The sequence below is a fragment of the Phallusia mammillata genome, chromosome 7 (genome assembly GCF_965637545.1).
Source record: "Phallusia mammillata chromosome 7, kaPhaMamm4.hap1.1, whole genome shotgun sequence".
NCBI classification, from domain to species: Eukaryota; Metazoa; Chordata; class Ascidiacea; order Phlebobranchia; family Ascidiidae; genus Phallusia; species Phallusia mammillata.
This window is the reverse complement of record NC_137258.1, coordinates 2,855,690-2,877,356: the sequence shown is the minus strand read 5'-3', so window position 1 is coordinate 2,877,356 and position 21,667 is coordinate 2,855,690. Positions and strand designations below refer to the sequence as shown.

The window sequence follows — 21,667 nt, the reverse complement described above, 5'->3', positions numbered from 1 at the left end:
GTGTATAAATACAGGGCGACCCGGTACAACTTGTCATAGCATTTTTCAAAGCGTACAGAAGTCCGCGAAACTACTTTTATCTTACTACTGTTATCTACTCATTGTTTCATACATCAAAAAGTACGATGTCTTGCAGCAAACATACCGCCGTATCCCCAGCAATTGACCAAAAGGTTAGTAATCTATTTTACGACTTTTGCTTTAAATGTAAAGGTTTAAAATAACATTTACTATCCAAACATTTATTTAAAGGTCAAAGAGGTCGAAGCAAAAATCAACCTAAGTGATGAACAACTGAACAGCATTATGTTGAAACTAATGGATGAAATGAAGAAAGGTCTTGGAAAAGACACAAATGCTGAAGCAAAAGTGAAAATGATTCCTTCATTTGTAAAAGCATTACCTGATGGAACAGGTTGGTACTTGAGGAACAATTAATGTTAAAGATTATTGAATGAAAATTGATGTACAACTTTGCTTGTGTTAAGAGCGTGGTTCATTCCTTGCGCTTGACCTCGGAGGCACCAACTTTAGAGTGCTGCTCGTAAAAATAAATGAACCAGATGCAAAAAACAGCAAACCCAACATCGAAATGGACAGCCAAATCTACAAAATGCCGGAGGATGTCATCACAGGCTCAGGCACAGCAGTAAGTTTCTACAAACATCTCTTTTGGAGGCAAAAATATAAAATAAATATGTTGGTTATTCTTTAGCTCTTCGATCATATTGCCTCTTGCATGGCTGATTTCCTAAGAAAACTGAACCTCCTTGATCAAAAACTACCAGTTGGATTTACATTTTCATTTCCCTGCAAACAAGAGGGCCTTGATCATGTAAGTTGTGTTACATTTGCTTTTGTTTGGTCTTTAGCCACCCTTTTATCAATGTGTACTGTTACAGGGCACCCTCATCACTTGGACTAAAGGTTTTACTGCTTCTGGTGTTGTTGGCCAAGACATTGTGAAAATGTTGCGAGAAGCCATTGACCGCAGAGGGGTAAGTTTGCTTTTATATGGTTAAAAAATCTCAAAATAGAGTAAAACAATTATTGATAGAAATACATGATGATAATAAATGTACATTGTACTTTTTTGCTTTGTAAAATATTATTTGATTTTGCTCCCAGAAATAATTTATGTGGCTTTAATGTGCTGAATATCAGAACATTTTTACTTTATGTTGTAAATTGTATCTCAGGAATTCCAATGCGACATTGTCGCTGTTGTTAATGATACTGTGGGAACGTTGATGTCGTGTGCTCATACCTATCCTCAATGCAAAGTTGGATTAATAGTTGGTACGAATGGTGGCCCTATAGTTTAGAGTGGTGTGCTTGTGTGATTGGTGGTGGTGATGTCTATGATTGAGTCACAACTACAATCAAGAAATCATTTGTTTGCTGCACTAACATACCTTCTGATTGCAAAATCATGTTCTTCTTGACTAATATGTGCGATGCATTTTTCTTTTTGTTGGGTGTATGCTGGAAATGCTGTACTGTCACACTTTTTTGAAGATTCGAAACTTTTTAAAAACTTTTTGCCACTAATATTGCTGGGAGCAAAGCCTGAATCTTGCATTTTAAAAACGGTCACTGATAAATAACTTAATTCCAGGATATTGATGTTGACATTATCGCAGTAGTGAATGACACAGTTGGAACTATGATGTCATGTTCATTTGACCATGACAAATGTGCAGTGGGCCTCATAGTTGGTAAATTTGTAATTGTTAAATTTCTTTAATTTGCATGTTCTTTTTTTCTCTTTTTAAATTTTTCTTGCTTTTGCATGACTTTTTTATTAGTAGAATATCACTTCATTTTTTGGTTTAAGATAAACCATTAAATAAATGCTTGTTTTAAATTTTGATTTAATATTAACATTGTGTCCTAACATGTGAATTCTTTTTAGGTACTGGTTCAAATGCCTGCTATATGGAGAAGACGTCCAACATCGAACTGCTTGAAAGTGATGATGGTGACATGTGTATTAACATGGAATGGGGAGCTTTCGGAGATGATGGCACACTTGATGAATACAGAAATGAGTATGACCAACATGTGGACGAACACTCACTTAACCGGGGCAAACAATTGTAAGTATTCCTTGACCATCACTTTTGAGTAGCTGATTTTAAAACAATAACATTTCAGGTATGAAAAAATGATCAGTGGAATGTACATGGGTGAAATTGTTCGCCTCGTATTATGTCAACTTACAAAAGATGGAGTTATCTTTGGGGGGTTGAGCCATGATTCACACCTTTTTACTGCAGGAAAGTTCGAAACGTCATATGTCTCACAAATCGAAAGGTGAATTATATTGTCATTTAAATTTGGTGTTATTCCGTAGCTGTTTGTTAACAGACAATGCATAGTTTGGCATTCTCAAATCAAGTGCTAATAATATGCATGCCACATGTGTTACGTTGTGATGAAATTTTTCATTGCTCATTTTGTAAACCTTTTTTTTGTTGCTCTTGATAGTTTTGCCAAAGTCTCTTCGAAAAAGTGTGATCTTAAGTAAGTTTTTCTTTTAAATCACTAATCACTGCATGACAAAAAAGTGCATGAATTTTTTATCTATAGTATTGTCAAAGTAGATTGTTATTAACACTGGTGTGGCTCAGCATAAAACAATTCAAAAATTATGAATAATTACATTAAATTCATCATTGCATGCAATAAATTGGGTGTAGTATGGTGGTTAAAATTGTAACATTTTAGTCTGCACCAACAAACTTAAATATCTGAATCATGCAAATTAATATTTTGTAATTACATGATGAGTGATGTATTGCAACTATGCGTAACTGCCATAAATAGTATGAATGTAACAATTTTGGTGAACTAGGTTTTTGTCTTGTAGTGCTGTGCCTGGCGGCATGACAGCAGTTCAAAACATTTTGGCTTCTTTGGACATAGGAGCTATTCGGGCAGACTGCGAGGTTGTTATTCGAGTTTGTGAAGCTGTCTCGAAGCGAGCGGCCCATCTATGTGCTGCAGGTAAACATAATTTAACTGTTGGGTACACATAGTCATTAAAATGCCCATACTATGTTTAATACATGGATACAAATGATGTGCTATACAAACAAATGGCCTGTTGTTCTATATGCTTTTCTTGGATAATGTACCTACGTTCACACAAGCATTTGACAAACCTGTTTAAGTAGTACTGTTGGTGAAGCCTAAATTTGGTAACTTGTCCAGAGACTGGAATGTACTAAGCCTCATCGTTTTGTTATCGAAACTCATGCATTATACAGCTACAGCAATCAATGTTTAATGTTCGACTCACGCCCCCGCCGTCCTGCATTGTGATTGGTCGCGCCTGACACGCCCTTCATTCCGCTTCTAAACCGACCGGTCGATCCGGTAATTTCGCTTTTGCCACGTACTGCGATAGCTACTGAGAAAGCCGGCTTTGTTTGTTGTAAAAGTGCGATCGAAAACCGGAAAATCGGGAGGGCATAGTCGCTTGCTTTGTTTAGTTTGTGGTGAATTTAATTGAAACTGCCGTTTTCCAGTTATCACAGGCCAGCGATGGTTGAATTTGCGAAAACCGTGATTATCTTATTTCAACGGAACACGAATTTATTTGTCAACATACCGATCCAAACGATGTGCTTTTAAAGTGCCTTAAGCACAAGCATATAACAGCCAGCTTTGTACTTAACGACGTGTTTTCGTATGAGATTAATTGATATAATAGTTACATTTGCGCCCTAGTGTTTATTATAACAATTCTTCACTAAGGTACGTGTATTGCAAAGTGCTACATTGAAAATCCACAGTTGAAACATGCGTGGACAATAGCATTGTAAACATTTCACCATCCTTCGTAAAAGCATTTTGTTATTTCGCGTTAACCTCGCTTACCTGGTAACTCCCAGCGGAGCCGCGTCCTGACTCACCAGTTAAGAACGCGTCATTGTTTCCGCCCCCCAAACTACGGGACACACCTCCGTTCGCCTCGCGATCCTATTGGTCGAGCCGCGACGCACCCACTGCTGATTATTTGAGCGGACAGGCGAGATTTTCGCCAGTGTGTGCGCATTCCAGCAAATTTCGCCACGTCGACATGATTTTGCGTTTTTTGCGCCGAAATAACTTCGGCAGTTTTCTAAATTTAGCCGTGGCCAAAAAAACTTTTTCCTCAAATTTGGCATCCGCTAAAAAAATGTGAAACAAAAATTAAATCAAAATAAGACCAAAGTCTAAAGTCGAATCTGGATTTAACCTGTGTTGTCACTGATGACGTCATATTGCAACATCACAACGTCACTAGTCACATTGGCGGACTTTGACACACCAAGAAATAGCTCGTGACGTCACGGCTGGAATGCATATGACGTAACAACGACGAAAGTTCTCGAGACCGCTGGGTCATTGCGACGTGCTGGTATTCCGTATGCCTCGGGGGAATGTCCTGTAATCTCGGTATACGCTGAAGTGCTGAACCTCTTTCAACTCTGTTTACGCAGCCTTCCAAGGTCGTTGCGTGCTTATGGAGAGCTAATTCTGCCGCCTTGCGTATTGAGAATTTGATTTTTCGGCCTGCCTCACGGACAAAACAAGTGTACGAAAACAATTTACGCCAAATACGTTTCTTAGCAAGCTTAAAGCCATAAAATTGTGGAAATTTCACAGTTTGGTTTTGACACAGATGTGTTAAACCTTGTATGACGTCAGAATGTCTTACAACGCGTCACGTTTTTAATGAAAAACTCTCAAAAATGCACAAAAATCCAGTAATTTCTATTTAACTGTGTATTTGTTTAAAATAATTCCCCGTTAGTACACGGGCATAAACGCTGTGGACATAAATGTAACCTGTGTTTTCTTTTACTCCAGGTGTAGCAGCTGTTGCGCGAAAAATCAAGGCCAACCACCCTGAAAAGGACGATTTAAGCATCACTGTCGGGGTTGACGGTACAGTGTACAAGAAACATCCAACCTTCAGCAACCTGATGAACGAAAAAGTGAAACTACTTTGCAAGGAATCAGGCGTTAACGTGGACTTTGCGCTATCGTATGATGGAAGCGGTAAAGGAGCCGCACTTATAACTGCTGTTGCTCATCGGCTACAGAGACAGGTGTGTAAATATTCAGCATATTGCTTAAGAAAGACTATTTGACAAACATTAGCTGATACAAACCGTTCGTAAGATTAAATATTGTTCCTCATTTGGCAATAACTTTGGACATCAGTGTTTCAAAAGTATTAAATTCTTATTTATCGCAAGTGTAACTTTCTGGAATAACATTTCGATCAACACTATATTTAAACAGGCTTTCATACAAATGTATAACTGTTTACACCTTGCAAAATAAAACTATTTTTAACAGGTCGTTAACGGCTACTAAGCGATCAAGGCACCCACGTCACGCAATGACGTCACCAACCAACGAAGACGGTCGCCGCTTTTTGTCAGAGCAGCGATTTGTCGGTCAGAGCCCAGAGTTTAACGCGACAAAGTAAACAGTTATGCGCATTCGCACTTGATTTTGTAACTTTTAAACATGAAATGCCGTTTTTTTGTGAAAGATCTTTTCTAGTTGTTACCGTTTGAAATAGGCAATATATGTACGCGCATGTATTTGTAAAGGTAGCTTCATACGTGTACGTGTTTATTTATACGTTGTTGGCGCACAATACTTGCTGTACACATTAGCTGTGTTAGAACTGTACTTTCGTCTTTTATTTACCTAAAATGGAAATTGAATGGACACAAAAAGCGCCAATTTTGAATTGCATGTTTCAATCACTTTCAAAAGTAGCTTTTTCAACGTTTAAAGCAAATCAGTTTCGGACAAACGGCAAGTTTCAAAACCATTGTTTCTTTCTGCATTGTCGCTTTTTATTTTTGTCTTTTTTCCTGTATCTTTTAAGCAGGTATTGTCCTGTGTCGAAAAATACTTACGGTACTTACTACTTATAACTTAACGACTTTAGTTTTTTGATATTTTTCATGAATTGCTATTTATTGTTTTTGTTTCATTTCAAGTAAATAAATATGAAATGTTATCGCATGGTACAGATGTCAATTTTGTTTGTTAAGTTACCATATAAAATTCAACTATATATGGACAAAATCCTGATTATCAACAACATGTTCTAATCCCCGCAAAAAAGCTTACAAACGCCGGCAACCGTATTTTTATACATATGCTTAATGGGAACATACCAATAAAAAAAAAACTGTATTAGCCGATTTGGGGGCAAAAATACATTTTGAAAGAAAAAGTTTCAAAGTTACATAATTAGTTGCCGGTTGGCATATCTTGTAACCGGTTAGTGTCAAAAATCGAGTTAGAAACAAGGTACATCAAGATAACCCTAAACCCTAATTTCTATAATACTGTAATGTTAAATATATATATTACTGATTAGACCCTTGCCGACTGCAGCACTGGTGGGACACGGATTTCAATTCATTCAACCCAGTTGTCCTGTTTACACCCACGAAAAATTCGCGTTCACCGAAATCGTAGACGCTGTTTAGCGTAAATGATAAATATAAGGATGCTTATACAATCGATTCCTGTTGTGTGCGGCTTAAAATAGCAACCCCCATACATTAGAGCTGTAGTAACAATGTGTGTTGTTTTGAAAGCTGATAGCGGAGTGAATAATACGAGGCTTGAAATATTCGCGTGCGGTCGACCAATAACTTTTCACATCCAACACATTGGAGATTGTTTTACCTTTCAAACTATGAGTTACATAAGTTGGCGGGTATGGGCGTCGCTCAATGACCACGCCCAATTTACGCCCATTTGATATGAAATCCAATCACCCAAGGATAGGCAAATGTCAGCCCGTAAGGAATTTGTTGCCAGGCCCCATCTGTATCACTATATTATGTAGGCTGTAAGTATGAACACTATATAATTATGCCATTGGTTTATACCACCCCGAGGGCACCTTTACGCGTTAAAACAATCACATGCATTTTACTAGGATAAGGTCATGGTGACCACCAAAGATTCGTTATGTTATTGTAAATCCACAAAATCACGCTTGAAACACACTAGTCCAGCGGTTCCCAAACTGGGGTCCGCGGTCCTTTAGGGGTCCGTGAGGCAATTTTGCGGGGACCGCGAAGCGGTTTAACTAATTTTATAATCTTATTTGGCGTCAGTTTGTCAAGTTTAAATCAAAGTAGAATTGAGAATCGACTGTCTCCATTGCTAAATAATGGCCTTTATTGAATGACAACTATCAAAAATGCAATTGTTCGCGCACAATCGTAATGTTTTTGTCCTGTTTGTGATGTCACATGTTGTGTTTGGATGATTGTTATGCGCAATTTTGAATCACTAGCTAAAATCCTGCAATCAACTTTCGTTTTTATGAAATACACATTTAGGCGTAAGGACCGCGAGCCCTCGAAATAATGGCAAAGGGACCGTTTTGAAAAAAATATGAAAAAGTTTGGGAACCACTGCACTAGTCCGAGGCGCAAACGGTTTGCCCAACTCTATTTAAACCTTGGGACAGGCCAAATCTGTTAGATGTTATGATTTTAAATATGTTTATTTTGACGCTTAACGTGTGTATCGTAGTAGGTATTGCAAAAGACTCATAGATGGTCTCAAGTGCGACCTCCATCGGGAGAAATACTATTATTAGAACGGCCGGTGGGTGGCGCTGAGAGCAGCACTTCTTCCTCAGCTATTGTTTCTATGCGTGGTGTACCTGAAATCACATAAAAAAGAAACATTTATTTTGCAAACACAAGCATCGCGTTTTTGTACTCCTGGGCTTTTTCCCTTTGTATTTCTAATTTTCTGTACCTGTTGTTACTGGTCTTTCTACACAAGGCGTTAAAGTAATGCTCGGTGTTCTTGTGACGGAATCTTTTCTTTGTTCGTCTGCAACAAAAAATACATATGATGTGTGCGTTAAAGACAATCAGTTTTTTTCTCCAACCTGGTGTCTTGGATTGTCGTAACGCATCGGCGATTTCATTTTCTACGTCATCATCGTCTGTTTCGTCATTCGATGTTACGTCATCAATCAGTTCGCCGATATATTGTGCCTAACATGTAAGTAGATGTAAGGTTAGAACTTAATACACTTGTGGGGGTTTTAACGACCTTTCTTGTGTTTTGAGTTTAATTTAAAAATATAACCAGTATTTCAAATCTAACTTAAAAGAAATTTACATTTTCAATGACATGCAGAAATGCAATTCAAAAACTTACAAAAGTGTGTATGAAAGAGTTATAAAATACCTAGGATTTACTAACAGTGGATCTATGTAAATGGGTGCACAAAAGGCACTTACAGCACAGTACCAAACAATTGAAAAATGCGTTTATTAAGAATTTATCCTCAAAAATATGCACATTTCGAGTTTCCAAGGAAACAGGTGAAACAGGTAAATTCGCTCACCTTTCGTTCAAACTTATCCAGCTCATTTTCATACATGAGTACTTTCGCAGCGACCACGCTCTTCTTACACAATCTTCGAACTTCTGACTTAATCTGTTTTATCATTTCCATGTTGTCCTCGGGACCGCTCATACCACAAGCACTCAGCGCCTTTTTAACTTCTCTGCAAAGAAACGAACAAACAAACAGTGAACGAGTCGTCAAATGTGCAAAAACTAGTTACTGATGAACCCGTAGTAACAAACACTAGACACGTAATAAGTAGGTTTCAGATAGTGCACACCAGAGTTGCAAGTTGGGACAGGTTCGGGTTCGGGCCGTGTTCGGGCTTCTTCATAAAACGGGTTTGATTCGGGGCTGACTTTACACTCTGTGTCAGCGATTTTTTTTTTTTGATAAATTTAACTAACTTAGTAGCCAGTTGCTGAGCCTGACCTAATGTCAAACAGCTCGAAAACGCCTTGTTCAAGACCAATTGACTATTGTGTTGGTTGTCTTTGTCTTTCCTAAAGCTTTAATGTAAAGACCTGTCAATCAAACTTTCGGGTCTAAACGGGCTTCTCAAACACGATTCGGGTTCGGGCCGGGTTCGGGCTCCAATTTCAGGCCCGTTTACAACTCTGGTGCACACTGTTTGAACCTATAAGGTCTCATCAGTGTAGCTGGTAACAAGACATTAGCCGGATATACTAGTGTTGTCATCTAACGGCATTACAGTTTGTTGGTAGTAACAGGCTAAAAACCCATGCCTCATTAAATCTGCACAATGCAACTGTAGAGACCTGCGAAAAAATACTGACTGGAAGTTATTTTTAACTAGACTTGAAGATGGAATTTCTATGTAGTAACAAAAAGGTCATGTTGAAAAAATACTTTGATAGCAAAAGTGTCCCTGAACCCACTCTATTAATTATAGTTGACTAAAACAATTGTTTTTAGTGTGCACAACATTTACTCTACTTACTCCTTGACAGCTTGGTCCGGTTCAACAAGTACACGATCCTGGAGAACACGGACAACTTCGGTTGATTGACATTGAAGCTTGCGAAGTGAAACACACGCCTCTAGTCTCACACCAGCCTCATCTTCGAAGCGTAATGCCCACACGAGAACGCTCTCAATTTTTTCGTTCCAAACTTGGATGTGGCCAATAGCTTCATACAAACAGGATTTATTTGGACCCCAAAATAAGGACAATCGAAAAATTAAATTTTCATACCATACAAACATTTTTTACAATTCTTTCTGCAGCAGCGGTTCCCAAACTGGGGTCCGCGGTCCTTTAGGGGTCCGTGAGGCCATTTTGGGGGGACCGCGAAAAGGTTGAAGTAATTCTATAATCTTATTTGGCGTCAGTTTGTGCCACTGAATAAGTTTAAATCAAAGTAGAATCGAGAATCAACTGTCTCCATTGCTTAACAATAGCCTTTATTGAATGACAACTAACAAAAATGTAATTGTTCGCGCACAATTGCAGTGCATTTGTCTTGTCTGTGATGTCACAAGCTGTGTTTGGATGACTTTTATGCGCAATTTTGCATAACTAGCTAAAATCCTGAAATCAACTTTCGTTTTTATGAAATACATATTTAGGCTCAAGGACCGCGAGCCCTCAAAATAATGGCAAAGGGACCGTTTTGAAAAAAATATGAAAAAGTTTGGGAACCGCTGTTCTACAAGCAATGGCATATCACATGCCATATTTTTTTGCCAGAAACATTCTGTTTCAGCAACTCCTTGTTCCTAGAAAATACTTAAGGCATCGTACGACAGCTCGGGTTTAGGTTTACTTCTACTTGTAGCAGGGTTTTGTAATTGTTGAAAATAAGACAAAATAAGGACTCAAGTCAAAAAAACAAGGACATATTTTAGAAATAAGGACAATACATTTTTCTAAGACACAGCCCTTCAAAATAATGACAATCTTAGAAATAAGGACGGTATGGTAACCCTTACATAGTGGTAATTTATACCTAAAGAAAAATCTGATATTCGTAATTCAGATTAACTTTAATTTTGTTTGACTGGTTTATATTTTCGTTTAAATAATTTATTTGTCTTAACCTTTCCTCTAATTTCACACAAAACTGAACCAGCCTGTTTAGTTACTACTGTTCTTGAACTTGCCACGGAAATTGTCATTTGGCTGGTGTGAGAGCCTCTACTTTACCGTATCCTACTGCAGTTTCTGAGATTATAAGGCGTTTAATATGCCTACCCAAAGTGCTTGAGAAAATGACAAATATTTGTTTTTAACGATGGCATCGCAAGAAATGTAAAGAATGAAAGTTAACATACAAAATGCACAGAACACGTAAAGATGTATAGATGAGCATTTTGGCTTCTAATGAAATGCAAGTTTGGAGTTTGTATATCTTACTAGTTTGTGTTGTTGAAACACACATATTTACATACTCCTTCTTGAAACAGATAATCCTTCTTATTCAAATAGATTTATACTTATCTGATCAAACATGGTCTTGTACAGATAAGCGTAACTTTACCTTTAATTGCATAGGCTTTGATTTTCCAAGCTGGGTCAAACTGGGTGAGTCTTACCAGTTCGTTTACAACCTTCTCGTCAGCAATTTGAAGCTTAGCGGCTGTACGACATGTCTCAAGTCGAACCGATACATACTCGGCACTGTAAAAATGCAATTTCATGCTACGTAACCGATCAATGATGTCAAGGTTAAAATGATAAAATTTTAAACGTAAAAAGAGTATTAAGCTTTAGGAATGCACAACAATCGCCACTTGTGTCCGATTTGGTGATATATACTGGTTAAGCACAGTTTACAACTTGCACTAATGATTACAACAGTTATTGTTGAAACGTATGTAAGATATATTCTATACACAAGGTATTTGGCAGTCATGTTTTTGATTAAACTAGTTTTTAAGTCTGTGTATCTGAATCTGAAAAAATACGCTATGAAAAACTAAAGATTTTGCTTGGCTTGACGATAGCTATTTCATTGTTATTTTCCTGTTCTTTAAAGGAACAGTATGCAAACAGAAGCTCTCATTTCGTTTTGCATACCCAATAACAACGGGATTCGAAACCAGGGGTGCAGGTTTTTCACACCTGTACATTAATCAAGCGCCTTTAAATTTGTACAAACTAGTGAGCAGCACAGTCAGTGTACAATGGCGCCACCACGCACCTAAAACATTTAAGGAATTCCGGCAGCAAGGTGGCAGTCATGATCCCGAGGTGGGCGATCTTCCTGAGGACGTCGGTTCGAACCCGCTCGTTCCCACGCGCAAGTTTCTCGCGAAGATCGAAATGTACGTCACGGCCGTGACCTGTGTGACCCAGAACACGTGATGCGGCGGTTCTCACCTAAAATGTAGTTTCGTTGGATAAATTAGTTGAAAGCAGCGGAAAATTTTGGCACAATGGAGTTTTTCATCACATGCACCAAAAAAAGGTAGACCACTGGTACTTAACTAACACCCGTCGACGGGGAACGTCTTTCCAACATTTCGAAAATACTTGTCATGAATTAAGTGCAAATTTCGACTTACTCATGGCTGTTTGAAATGCTAGTCTTTTTTTCCATGTTTTTGGTCTAAAACTTTCTTTTGTAACAATAGCATCAATTTATTTCAGTTCGATAGAAAAAAAGGCCCATATTAAAGGTAGAGCTACTAACGCAGGAACTCACAACACCACCGTTTGGGAATTTCTGGTAGGTGGCGCGACGGAGTATAGGCGTTTATGGTGACAATAAGTGCTGAATCAGCAAATTTCCAGAAATTCCCAAACCGGCGTATTGCGAGTTCCTGTGTTAGTAGCACTACTCATATTAAACCAGTGGCTCTCAGCCTATATCTGTCCCCCTTGCAATGCTACTGACCTCTGAGTTCCAATCTTCCCACATCAGGTTAGAGAGTTTATGGACGAGATCCCTGTTAATATTGCCAGAAAGCTGTGAAAGCACGCCGCAAGTGGCCACTTTGTCCTTCCAGTTGCAACTATTCAACTGCTCGGCAAGAAGCGAATGTACCAGTCGCTTTAAAAATAAAGAAACACAAAAATTAGCAAAAAATGTTCAATTAGTGGTTAAGTTTGTACACTTTAAATTTGCGAGACCAATTTAGGTTGCAAAAAAACACACGACAAACGTAACATTTGGTCATGTTCGGGTTGTTCTGTGTGGATTACAAATGCATTGAAGCAAGTGGGTAAATCAGTATCAGACATAAAACAGTGCTGAGGTATGCCAAGAAAATGAATGGAGCTTGTTCGTAAACATTTTAAATGTGCTAACATCGCAAAAGACAATGATGCCAAACATGCGTGACGCCATAAGGCAGTGACGTCATACATGTGTGACACCATAACATTTGTGCTCGATCGGCCAAACACAACAATGACAGTGTTGCCCGATTCCTAACGTTTGAGGACGTAAGAATGATGCCCATAGTACACATCACCCGAAACAAAAAATGCATAAGTTTAATGATGAAAATAAAGCCCTAAATAGACGTAAAAAGCGACATGCTTTATATTTCAAACGTTTCGGCAAATGCTCATGCCATCATCAGTGATATGAAGGGTCACATCAGTTACACCCGTTTATATCCACTTGAGTCACGTAAAAGAATGATAAAAAAGGTGCGAAACAAGCGTCGCATAATAAAACATTCTACTTCTTTAATTTACCGGTCTTATTGACAGGCCCTACCGTGTTTTGGCTGACGTGGGCTAGCAGAGCAGTTGCTTGTGCATTTTGATCTGTCTCTAGCAACATTCGGATCAGTAGCTGGATCACTTTCGCATCTGTGCTGCCGTTGAGTGCCAGACATTGAGCACAGGCCATCCGATCTGTAGGGACTCCTAAAAGAATAGTTTAGTCACCTAATTGCCGCCATTATAAAGCTTTTTTGGGTAACCCTAAAGTTCACAAGTTTGTGGGTTCTAAACCTGTCTGGGCCACAAGAGTTTCCCTGAGCAAGAACACTAGGCAGCACTTCTTCGACCCAGTGAATGCCTATGGGTTAAACTAAGGTAACAAATCCACATTAGAAAAAATCAAACAAAAATGATTTAACGGACTTGCAATTAAACAGACTGCTTGACGGATTGTGGGCACAACTAATTTAAGCGTTGCCCGATCACCGAGGACAAAAATGAAACAAACAGTTACAATGAATTGGTTTCTTCACCTTTACACAAGAATTGAAAACAAAAATGAACCAAATATGATGCAAGCACTATCAGTCGTACCGTTTTCCAAATTGTGTTCTAGAATCTGTCGCACTTCATCTGTACATTCAGAGAGCGAATAAAGACACATGGCTGCTGCGAGTCTAACACGCCCGTTCCTATCGCGCAATCGTTCTCGAACTTTCGTTTTCAGCACTTCAGGAAGATGACCCTGGTCAGAATCACCAGAGGGCGCTGCTGATGGGTCAAGCATCGGTAGAACCGCTAAAAGAAAAGGTTTTCCAACATTCTTGTCACATAAAAAGATTGTTTGTAGTGAATTAAAAATAAAAAGTTAAACGACAGTTGTATCAATTGTAAAAGCACTGAGCCAATAGATGATAAGCTGCAGACGTTTACTTGTTTGTTGCTTTTACAATTGATACTGTAACATTGAGCCCACTTTACTTAGGTTCCCAGACAGTTGCTTGGCCATTGTATGCAGTTTACTCTGTGGTGTATGCCCAGTTGTGGCATCCAACAGAATAGGTAAGGCATAGGTTTTTACCCTGTTACTCCCAACAAACTGGAGTGCCGTTGGATCGCTACACTAGCCTATACGACCCAAACAGTTATAGGTCGGAACAGTGTGTACTGCCTGCAGCTTAAGGAATCAATTGTTTTAAGATTTACTGTAATTTTTTTCTTTCTCAATTGTGGCTAGTTTTAGGCGTTCAACACTTAAAACCTAGGTACCTTTAGCAGATCTTTACCTTTTGTGACGTCATAATAGCTCAGACAATTTTGGAGTTTGTCCACATTGCCATTTTATCGCAACTGGCTTTACAAAATAAGAAACATTACCAATATATCATCTTACCCAGTGTGGTGAGATCAGCCACTGGTATTCTGTGCAAGGCAGCCATTGAGCAAGCTGTTACTGCTCCAAGTCTTAAGTGATCGTGGATGTTTTCAAGGTCAATTATTACGTCGGCCAACGTCACTTCCTGCCAACGTCCGGCTGTAAAGATTCAATTAACGACCAATCCGTTTAATTGCATAAGGATGGTAAATTTGAACCACAGCAATTTGTTAGGAAAATTAACTTGATAGTTGCCTAATCCGGTTAGTTGAATAAAAAAGCAGATTTGTCTGCAAAAATAAAATTTGAAAGGCCACACATTTTATTTCCACGCATATGCCTACAAGGAGGTACAATGCCATGTTTGTGTAATACATTATTTGCTGCATACCAACACAGATTCAAGTCATCACAGAAAAAAAATCTTAAAAGCACAAGCCAGAAAAATACAGCATTACATCAGAACTGCAACTTGAAAAATCTGCCTTGCATAGTTAAAAAAACATAATTGATATACCAAGCTTCCATTTTGATCGCCATTCCTCAATGATGTGAATCATCGGTGCATTGTCCAGCATGTTGGCACTCTGTGGAAGGTCCAAGTCCTCGATCTTGGCAAACTCGCTTCGAGGAGGGTTGAGGCCACGTTCCGAAGTAAAATCTGCAGGTTGGGGAAGTCCCCTCCATCTCTGCAGTCCTTTTGTGATCTTTCCTGTTTACAAAGTTAATCTTATTTTAAAGCTGATATTTCCTAATTTTTTTCAAATTCTATGACATGAAAAGGGTATTTTACAAAACAAGAGACTGCTGTAGTTGCCAGTTGCCAATTTATATCTGTGCTGGAGTTAATCGAAACCAAAATCTATAAAAACAACAAAATTTTAATTCAAACATTAGCATTACAGAGTTTTGTAACATACCTGGCCTGTTGGATGGTTTCTTTTTGTGCTTTAAATCAGTTTGAGACCAGTATTGATTTGAAGGAGGAAAAACTGGTTGTATGTTGCTTTGATATTCCGAAAAATCGTCCATGATAATTCTACTTTTGTCCAAGGTTTGTTGAAACACAGGTTTTGCTTGATCTGAAATGATTAGTGATTTTAGTTTTGCTGTACACATGGATTGTAACCATTTATTATATATTTTCTGAGCACTACATATCTTAGACATATGTTGTTAATTCTTTGTAAAATCTGGTGCGATTGATCAAATTTAAGTTAAAATTCAATTTATTTTAAGCAGCAAAACACCAAGGATGAAATTGTGACAAACAAATCCATATGGCTAAATTACTTATGAAACAAAATTTTGAAAAAATGAGTTGCTGATTCAAAATTAGGATAATATAATATTGAGTGAGTATGAAAATATGTGTACATAACAAGGGATCAAGTAAATATGCATTCAAATTGTAACATTAAAATTACTGACAGATAAAGAATAACAACATTAATGAAGCATAAAAAATATCAATTGTGTCTTGTCACTTTCCTCAACAACTATTACCCTGAAACCACATACAATGTATTTTTTTAAAATGTGAAGTCAAAGAATATTTTTACTTGTATACAGCTGTTGCTCAAAAGCATTTTCAGTGGCGTTTATGAATTGACCGGCGGCTGGGTTAAGAAAATCCTCCATTTTCTTTGGAGGTGGTGCTTCCATGTGTTTTACCTGCAGGTTCTGCGCACTTTGGTTCACTTTATCTGCAAGTTTAAATTTAAAAATACTTCGCATTAAAAAAACTTTGTATTCACCAAAAACATACAACAAAAAATATCAATCAATCAATTAATCATTTATTTGTCACGCTTTAAAAAAAGAGTAACACGCAAAAAAGTATAGTTGCATGACAGGTCAATTAAAGGCCAAGCATAGGCCACCAGGTCATTGACCCGTTATTGGTAACGTTAAATACATATTTAATGATGAAGTATGTAATGTCAAAAGTAAGGCAAGGAACAGATGGGGTTTTATGCTTTTCTTTATTGTGACATTAAAAAAAAACAGTTTAAAGTTTTTCTAAAGGATCCCTTTCTCGTAAAATAAGTTTAACAAGAGACCCACCAGTATGACATGTAACTTTATTTCGTTCCTGTTTAAGAAATCTTGGAAGTCGATAATATTGAGCAACAGTTTGTTGCAGAACTTGATCGGATCTTAACTTCAATTCTTTTTCCAATCTCCTACGCTCTCTTTTTTCCTGGCGAGCCTTTTTCCGTTCCTCTTCTTTTTTCTTTTCCAACTCTTCAAGGTTGTTATCTTCTGCCTAAAACAAATATTTAGCGAATATGAATTCGCATGTAAAGATTACTTTTAAAACTAGTGGACATAGATGAATAGCTGAGATCAGCCCTAAAGTGTCGATGTACACCAATGATCATGGCATACTCTTGTAGAAATCATGAGCGCTACCAACTGAGCATGAGTCCTGGAAAGACTCCTGCTGTGGGTTTAAATGGCCCTTTTTTCTAGCCTACGCCATATGGTGGTGAATGCTTGGTTACTGATACAGTTTACTTTATTTTGAACAGTTTTACACAAGAAAACTAATCAAATGAATTACAAATGTGCTACATAATGCAATTAGAGTCTGCATGCCAGTACAAGAACTTCAAAATAGGACTTACCTCTTCTCTGACCAAATTAATGTTGCTAACTTTTCCAAATTTTTGCCGCACGAGGTTATTAAGACGCTCCTTCTGGTTTCCAGACTCAATGTTATCAAACACTATCCATCGTGCTGTATCTTTACTCAATTTTCCAATCACATATTCATCCCACTTTCCTGGTTTCTGCTGTGAGCGCTGACTACTTGGTACATCGCCAGCAGACATTGGAACAACTCTTGGTGATTGTCCTCCTTCAGTTATGAAAAACTGTCTTACAGCAGGCCGCTCTTGTGATTTTCTACGCTCAGCACTTTTCACTGACAATGTTTTCGATGGTGGCATTTCACCACAGCGTTCAGTAACAGTAGTTGTCTTCTGTCTCATTTCTGCTGCTCGTGGAGACCTAAGTTTTTTAATGTGGCCAGGAATTTTACGATTGTACCCCCGAGTGTCAAACCTTCCACCAGATGTTGTGCTGAGTACAGAGGGAGGAATAACATCTGAGCAGTCATAGATCGTCTGAATCTCTTCCTCATCATACGGTAATGCATGTGCACATCTTTCTTTTACCACATCTTTGGTGAACACAAAGTCATGGCTAACTGCTTTGATCATACGATTCCCAACATAGCTCTGGTGTTTCTTTAGCGGGTTAGATACTGGATTTAATTCAGGTTTTCCAACTTTCACATGCCGGGTGTCATCTCCTACAAATGGGATTTTAACACGAGATGCACTGGGGAAAAACACTGGCACCTCAAGTGGCCGTTTTTCCATGATAGTTTTCACATAGCGGCATCAAACTTAACTGTGATTTATTTATGCACCTGGCGGCCAAAAGCACATGCATAGACTATGGTCAAATAAGCATAACAATGCCAAAAATCTGGCATTATTGCCGCATTTTAACAGTGTGACTGGTTTGCAAGTGCACAGTCAACCACTTGTGCATTTACAGTAAAGCTCCCTTAACAAAGTAAATACCTAACCTTTTTGAACCTGCATGTCTATTGAATGCTAGATAAAGTTTTATATGACAATACTCTCTGCAGACAGTGCACACTGTTTCGACCTATAAGGTCTCATCAGTGCAGCTGGTGACGAGAGATCGGCCGCATTGGCTAGTGTAGCCATTCAACGGCACTCCAGTTTGTTGGGAGCACAGGGTACAACCCCATGCATCACCTAGTCTGTGCGATGCCACAACTGGACATACAGCACAGATGAAACTGGCCTCATGAGAGCTTATAGGTCGAAACAGTGTGCACTGTCTACAGCTTATCATTTATTCGCTCTATATGCTTTTACAATACTCTCTGTTAGTGAAAGTATTTTTCAGCAAAATTATCACTGAACATTTTTCACCTTTAAGTTCATTTGTTTGACCGAATTAGGGCAGAGAGAACTAACGTCTAGACCAGTGCTCTTCAACCTTTTTAGTGGCACAGAACCCTCAAAGTGTTTTGTCAAACTTTGCGGAACCCCAATAAAATAATTTTAATGAATGTAATACAATAAGGCTACATCAAAGAAAAAACATGCATTTTTACCTAACACACCCCAAGTACACAATATAAGTTGACTGTAATTAAACGATTCACTGAAACGCATTGACATGTTACTTGTAACGGTTTGTTCTACATTTATCTCACAATTTTGCGAGAGTGTATCAAAGCTGTGTTTATTACGTCACAATTGATCAATGGTGCAACCAAAGTTAATTAGATTGTACAGGCAAACGTTGTTGTTTGCAACAATGATATTGTTATGTTACATTTCCGTTTGAATTTGTACACCGAACCGCTGAGAACCCCTGTGCAGTGCTTAAAGATCACGGAACCCCTGTAAGGATAGTATGGAGCCCTAGGGTTCCGCGGAATCCCGGTTGAAGCGCCCTGGTGTAGACTACTAAACACTCCGTAACTTCAAATACACTTGGATATCGCGCACAACCACAAGCAGTTATCAAATAAAGCCCAATTACCAAAACATAATGCACAAACGCTCGTAAGATTTCTTACTCAGCATATTTCCACGTATAACTATGGTTACCTTACCCACATAACGTTTCATGATGTGACGCAGCAAATCACGTTGGTTTTAATGTAAAAGTAATTTTTATGAGAGAATTTTTTTCATTGTTTAACATTGGATGAACAATTCCACTTAGTTTGTTTAGGATGAATATATTCATACTGGGATCAGCCCTGAAGCGTCGATGGCTCGATGCAGACCAGTGATCTCAAGGCCTACTGAATTTTCTTTTTTCCTTTCTGTTCTGGCAGAATGACAATGACCTATTAAGGCGTAATCAGCCGGTCTTCCAAGCATTCCCATATGGCAAGGCACATGTTAGAAAAATCCAGCCTGCAGTGGGATTCAAACCCGCGACATGAGTCTTTCCAGGACTCTACCAACCGAGTTACACAGGCTCAGTGGAGAAACCGCCTAAAGTCGAATCACAAGCACCGTTGCTTGCCTTGTATGCTGTACATGTCAGCTTCGCAATAGGGGATCACCTAAGTGGTCGAACTGGCAATTCCCTACTACGAAGCAGAAATGTGCAGCATCTTTAGTTAACGTGTATTAACAAGAAAACCTTAACAACTGCACTTTCTGTGTGAACGTTTTCGCATTTTCACAGGTAAAAAACGGGACTCTGTGGTCTTAAACAATTACAACCACGACAGCACTTTTATTGTCGATAAAAATGACAAGTTTTACAAGCGACTTGGTGTATGTCAGAGGCTTATGCTCCAAAATCTGTTCTTCTTGTCAAAGATTGATGGTTCCTTGTATTTCACATGACCACCAACACTTGTATCATCTCTTTTTGAAGCCATATTTCTTCCGTTCATAGAATAGATCAGTTTTAGCGCTACCTAAATTCACAATTTTGGGGCAACCATCTCTCTGAAAAAAATAACCCAGGTATTTAACAAAAAACTTAAATAATTTTTCAGTTTTACACAAGATATCAAAGTACAAAGAAAAGTTGACAAAAACCAGACAAAAACTTTGTGGAAAAAACAACTATATATATTATATAACAGTGAAGCTTATTTCTTTGATCAATAACAAACTACTTACATCTTTTTCTTGCATTGTACATTCCTTGCAATAATATGCATCAGATACACCAGGTCCACCACATATAACACAGCGACCCTAAGATATATAAATTGCATGAAAATTGATGCTTACAAATCACAATTACACAAAAAAGAAATCTGTGATATATATTACTTTTTTAGATAATTTTTTTATAGACCACTGAAAATTCGGACCCTGCCAGTTTATCGCAAACTCTATTTTATTACAGACTGAAACCATAACTTCAGCCTATTGTCACTTGAAAAATTCTATTTGCAAAAAAGCACCACTTAAGTTGCTACCAGATTCATCTATCACTTTGTGCTGTCCAAAGTTTACCTGATATGATCCATAATTGCATTCATCACAAATTCTAACAAGTGTGCAAGGTCTCACATAAGAGTCACAAATCACACATTTGCCATCACCTGCAAAATAATTTATTTTAGTTGAAATGCAGGCTATACTTAACATAGCAGTAAGTAAATTTGTGTAGTGTAAGGACAGTAAAGTCATAGGCAAGAGATTTTAAATTAAAGTGTGTGATGCATAACCAGAATAAAAGAGATGAGAAGAAACATTTACGCCTTACATCAATCATAAAAATTAAATAAAACAGAAAACAACGGGCAATGAATAAATTTGAAATATTGGCCTTTACTTAATAAACAATATGAGCATTAAAATATTTAGAAAAACAATAGACGCATACTTCAAAAATATGCCCTAGAGTTAGTAGGCAGTACATCAAGTATTGGCATTGTCACTTTTTCAGATATATAAACATTGAACAGATTGGTAAAACAACAAGGACACTGGAAAAAAATGAGTTAATAACTCAAGGGTTGTGTTAATTGAATGATGTTTGAAGCATTTTGGATATGTTTCTATAGGATTGCAAATAATCACAAGGGCCTGACAGGGTACAACTGGAACTGGTTGCATAAACCAGTGACTGAAGCCACATGTTCAGTAAATAAATGGGATCTCACTTCAATGCCTGCTTCTGTTTTCAAGTGATCTACTGTCAAATAAGCATGGTGTTGTGTTTATAACCGTGAAGAACTCAATCAGTAACAGTTATAAACATAGCTATAGGTCAATAACAATCAGCTTTTCTTTTACACAGTCTCACAAAAAATAAAATTCAACTTACATTTTTCGCACAATCTTCCAATAGCTGAAAAAGTAATAATTGTAAAAGTTAGTTACAAATAATAAGTTAAGAGTAATAGGCACATAGCTTCTACACACAAATGTATAAAACTTCGTTTGTTTGTGATTTAGCCTTGGTAATGAAATGTTTCATTTTACGAATAGAATACAAATTATAAATCGGAAAAAACTTACCAACTCCAGGTTGTTTTCGACAAAAAATTAGATCAGGATGATGCTTTGCCATCACGACACTGTGACTGTATTTTGCAACTGATAAATTTTATGTTGTGAAACTTGAAATACTAACAATCGACGCAACGAAAACGTTGAAAATCGTTTGTTGTTTTTTACCGCTCGTGCAACTTTTGTATCGGATCAGA

At 37.9% G+C, this 21,667-nt stretch overlaps 3 protein-coding genes across 6 annotated transcripts; 1 reads left to right on the top strand and 2 right to left on the bottom strand.

Annotated features, from left to right (window-relative positions):
• The first annotated feature begins 11 nt into the window (after positions 1-11).
• LOC145237303 (hexokinase-2-like) lies at positions 12-6,039 on the top strand. 4 transcript variants are annotated; one of them, XM_080100109.1, is made up of 12 exons: positions 12-173; positions 253-415; positions 489-649; positions 716-835; positions 903-998; positions 1,200-1,299; positions 1,916-2,099; positions 2,158-2,316; positions 2,491-2,526; positions 2,873-3,009; positions 4,861-5,102; positions 5,356-6,039. In XM_080100109.1, the coding sequence occupies exons 1-12, from the start codon at positions 126-128 to the stop codon at positions 5,371-5,373; spliced, it is 1,464 nt and encodes a 487-aa protein (XP_079956235.1). In that variant the 5' UTR covers positions 12-125; the 3' UTR covers positions 5,374-6,039. The 4 variants fall into 4 exon arrangements, with proteins under 4 accessions (XP_079956235.1, XP_079956236.1, XP_079956238.1 ...); XM_080100110.1 differs by lacking the exon at positions 1,200-1,299 and adding an exon at positions 1,619-1,718 and having other exon boundaries at positions 46-173; XM_080100112.1 differs by lacking the exons at positions 1,200-1,299; positions 2,491-2,526 and adding an exon at positions 1,619-1,718 and having other exon boundaries at positions 46-173.
• A 1,505-nt stretch (positions 6,040-7,544) lies between these two features.
• Positions 7,545-18,007, bottom strand: LOC145237297 (HEAT repeat-containing protein 4-like). The gene is made up of 16 exons (XM_080100103.1): positions 17,055-18,007; positions 16,492-16,693; positions 15,987-16,130; positions 15,345-15,506; positions 14,942-15,136; positions 14,443-14,583; positions 13,644-13,847; positions 13,102-13,253; positions 12,271-12,426; positions 11,575-11,753; positions 10,912-11,051; positions 9,372-9,561; positions 8,408-8,570; positions 7,943-8,051; positions 7,807-7,884; positions 7,545-7,708 (listed from the first exon to the last, which is right to left on the bottom strand). The coding sequence occupies exons 1-16, from the start codon at positions 17,811-17,813 to the stop codon at positions 7,605-7,607; spliced, it is 3,078 nt and encodes a 1,025-aa protein (XP_079956229.1). The 5' UTR covers positions 17,814-18,007; the 3' UTR covers positions 7,545-7,604.
• A 1,704-nt stretch (positions 18,008-19,711) lies between these two features.
• On the bottom strand, positions 19,712-21,658 carry LOC145237318 (PHD finger-like domain-containing protein 5A). The gene is made up of 5 exons (XM_080100128.1): positions 21,480-21,658; positions 21,286-21,309; positions 20,469-20,557; positions 20,127-20,204; positions 19,712-19,949 (listed from the first exon to the last, which is right to left on the bottom strand). The coding sequence occupies exons 1-5, from the start codon at positions 21,529-21,531 to the stop codon at positions 19,860-19,862; spliced, it is 333 nt and encodes a 110-aa protein (XP_079956254.1). The 5' UTR covers positions 21,532-21,658; the 3' UTR covers positions 19,712-19,859.
• Between the last annotated feature and the right edge of the window lie 9 nt (positions 21,659-21,667).

What these genes read in the sequence shown, in the direction of transcription:
- LOC145237303 (XM_080100109.1), top strand. Translation starts at nt 126, where the DNA reads ATGTCTTGCAGCAAACATACCGCCGTATCCCCAGCAATTGACCAAAAG. An exon ending in CCCCAGCAATTGACCAAAAG is followed by an intron (nt 174 to 252) that starts GTTAGTAATCTA and finishes ATTTATTTAAAG; the next exon opens with GTCAAAGAGGTCGAAGCAAA. An exon ending in CAAAGTTGGATTAATAGTTG is followed by an intron (nt 1,300 to 1,915) that starts GTACGAATGGTG and finishes AATTCTTTTTAG; the next exon opens with GTACTGGTTCAAATGCCTGC.
- LOC145237297 (XM_080100103.1), bottom strand. Translation starts at nt 17,813, where the DNA reads ATGGAAAAACGGCCACTTGAGGTGCCAGTGTTTTTCCCCAGTGCATCT. An exon ending in CAAAGCCTATGCAATTAAAG is followed by an intron (nt 9,562 to 10,911) that starts GTAAAGTTACGC and finishes GTTTGTATGAAG; the next exon opens with CTATTGGCCACATCCAAGTT. An exon ending in AGAAAGACCAGTAACAACAG is followed by an intron (nt 7,709 to 7,806) that starts GTACAGAAAATT and finishes ATGTGATTTCAG; the next exon opens with GTACACCACGCATAGAAACA.
- LOC145237318 (XM_080100128.1), bottom strand. Translation starts at nt 21,531, where the DNA reads ATGGCAAAGCATCATCCTGATCTAATTTTTTGTCGAAAACAACCTGGA. An exon ending in GCAATTATGGATCATATCAG is followed by an intron (nt 20,205 to 20,468) that starts GTAAACTTTGGA and finishes TATATATCTTAG; the next exon opens with GGTCGCTGTGTTATATGTGG. An exon ending in GTACAATGCAAGAAAAAGAT is followed by an intron (nt 19,950 to 20,126) that starts GTAAGTAGTTTG and finishes TATTTTTTTCAG; the next exon opens with AGAGATGGTTGCCCCAAAAT.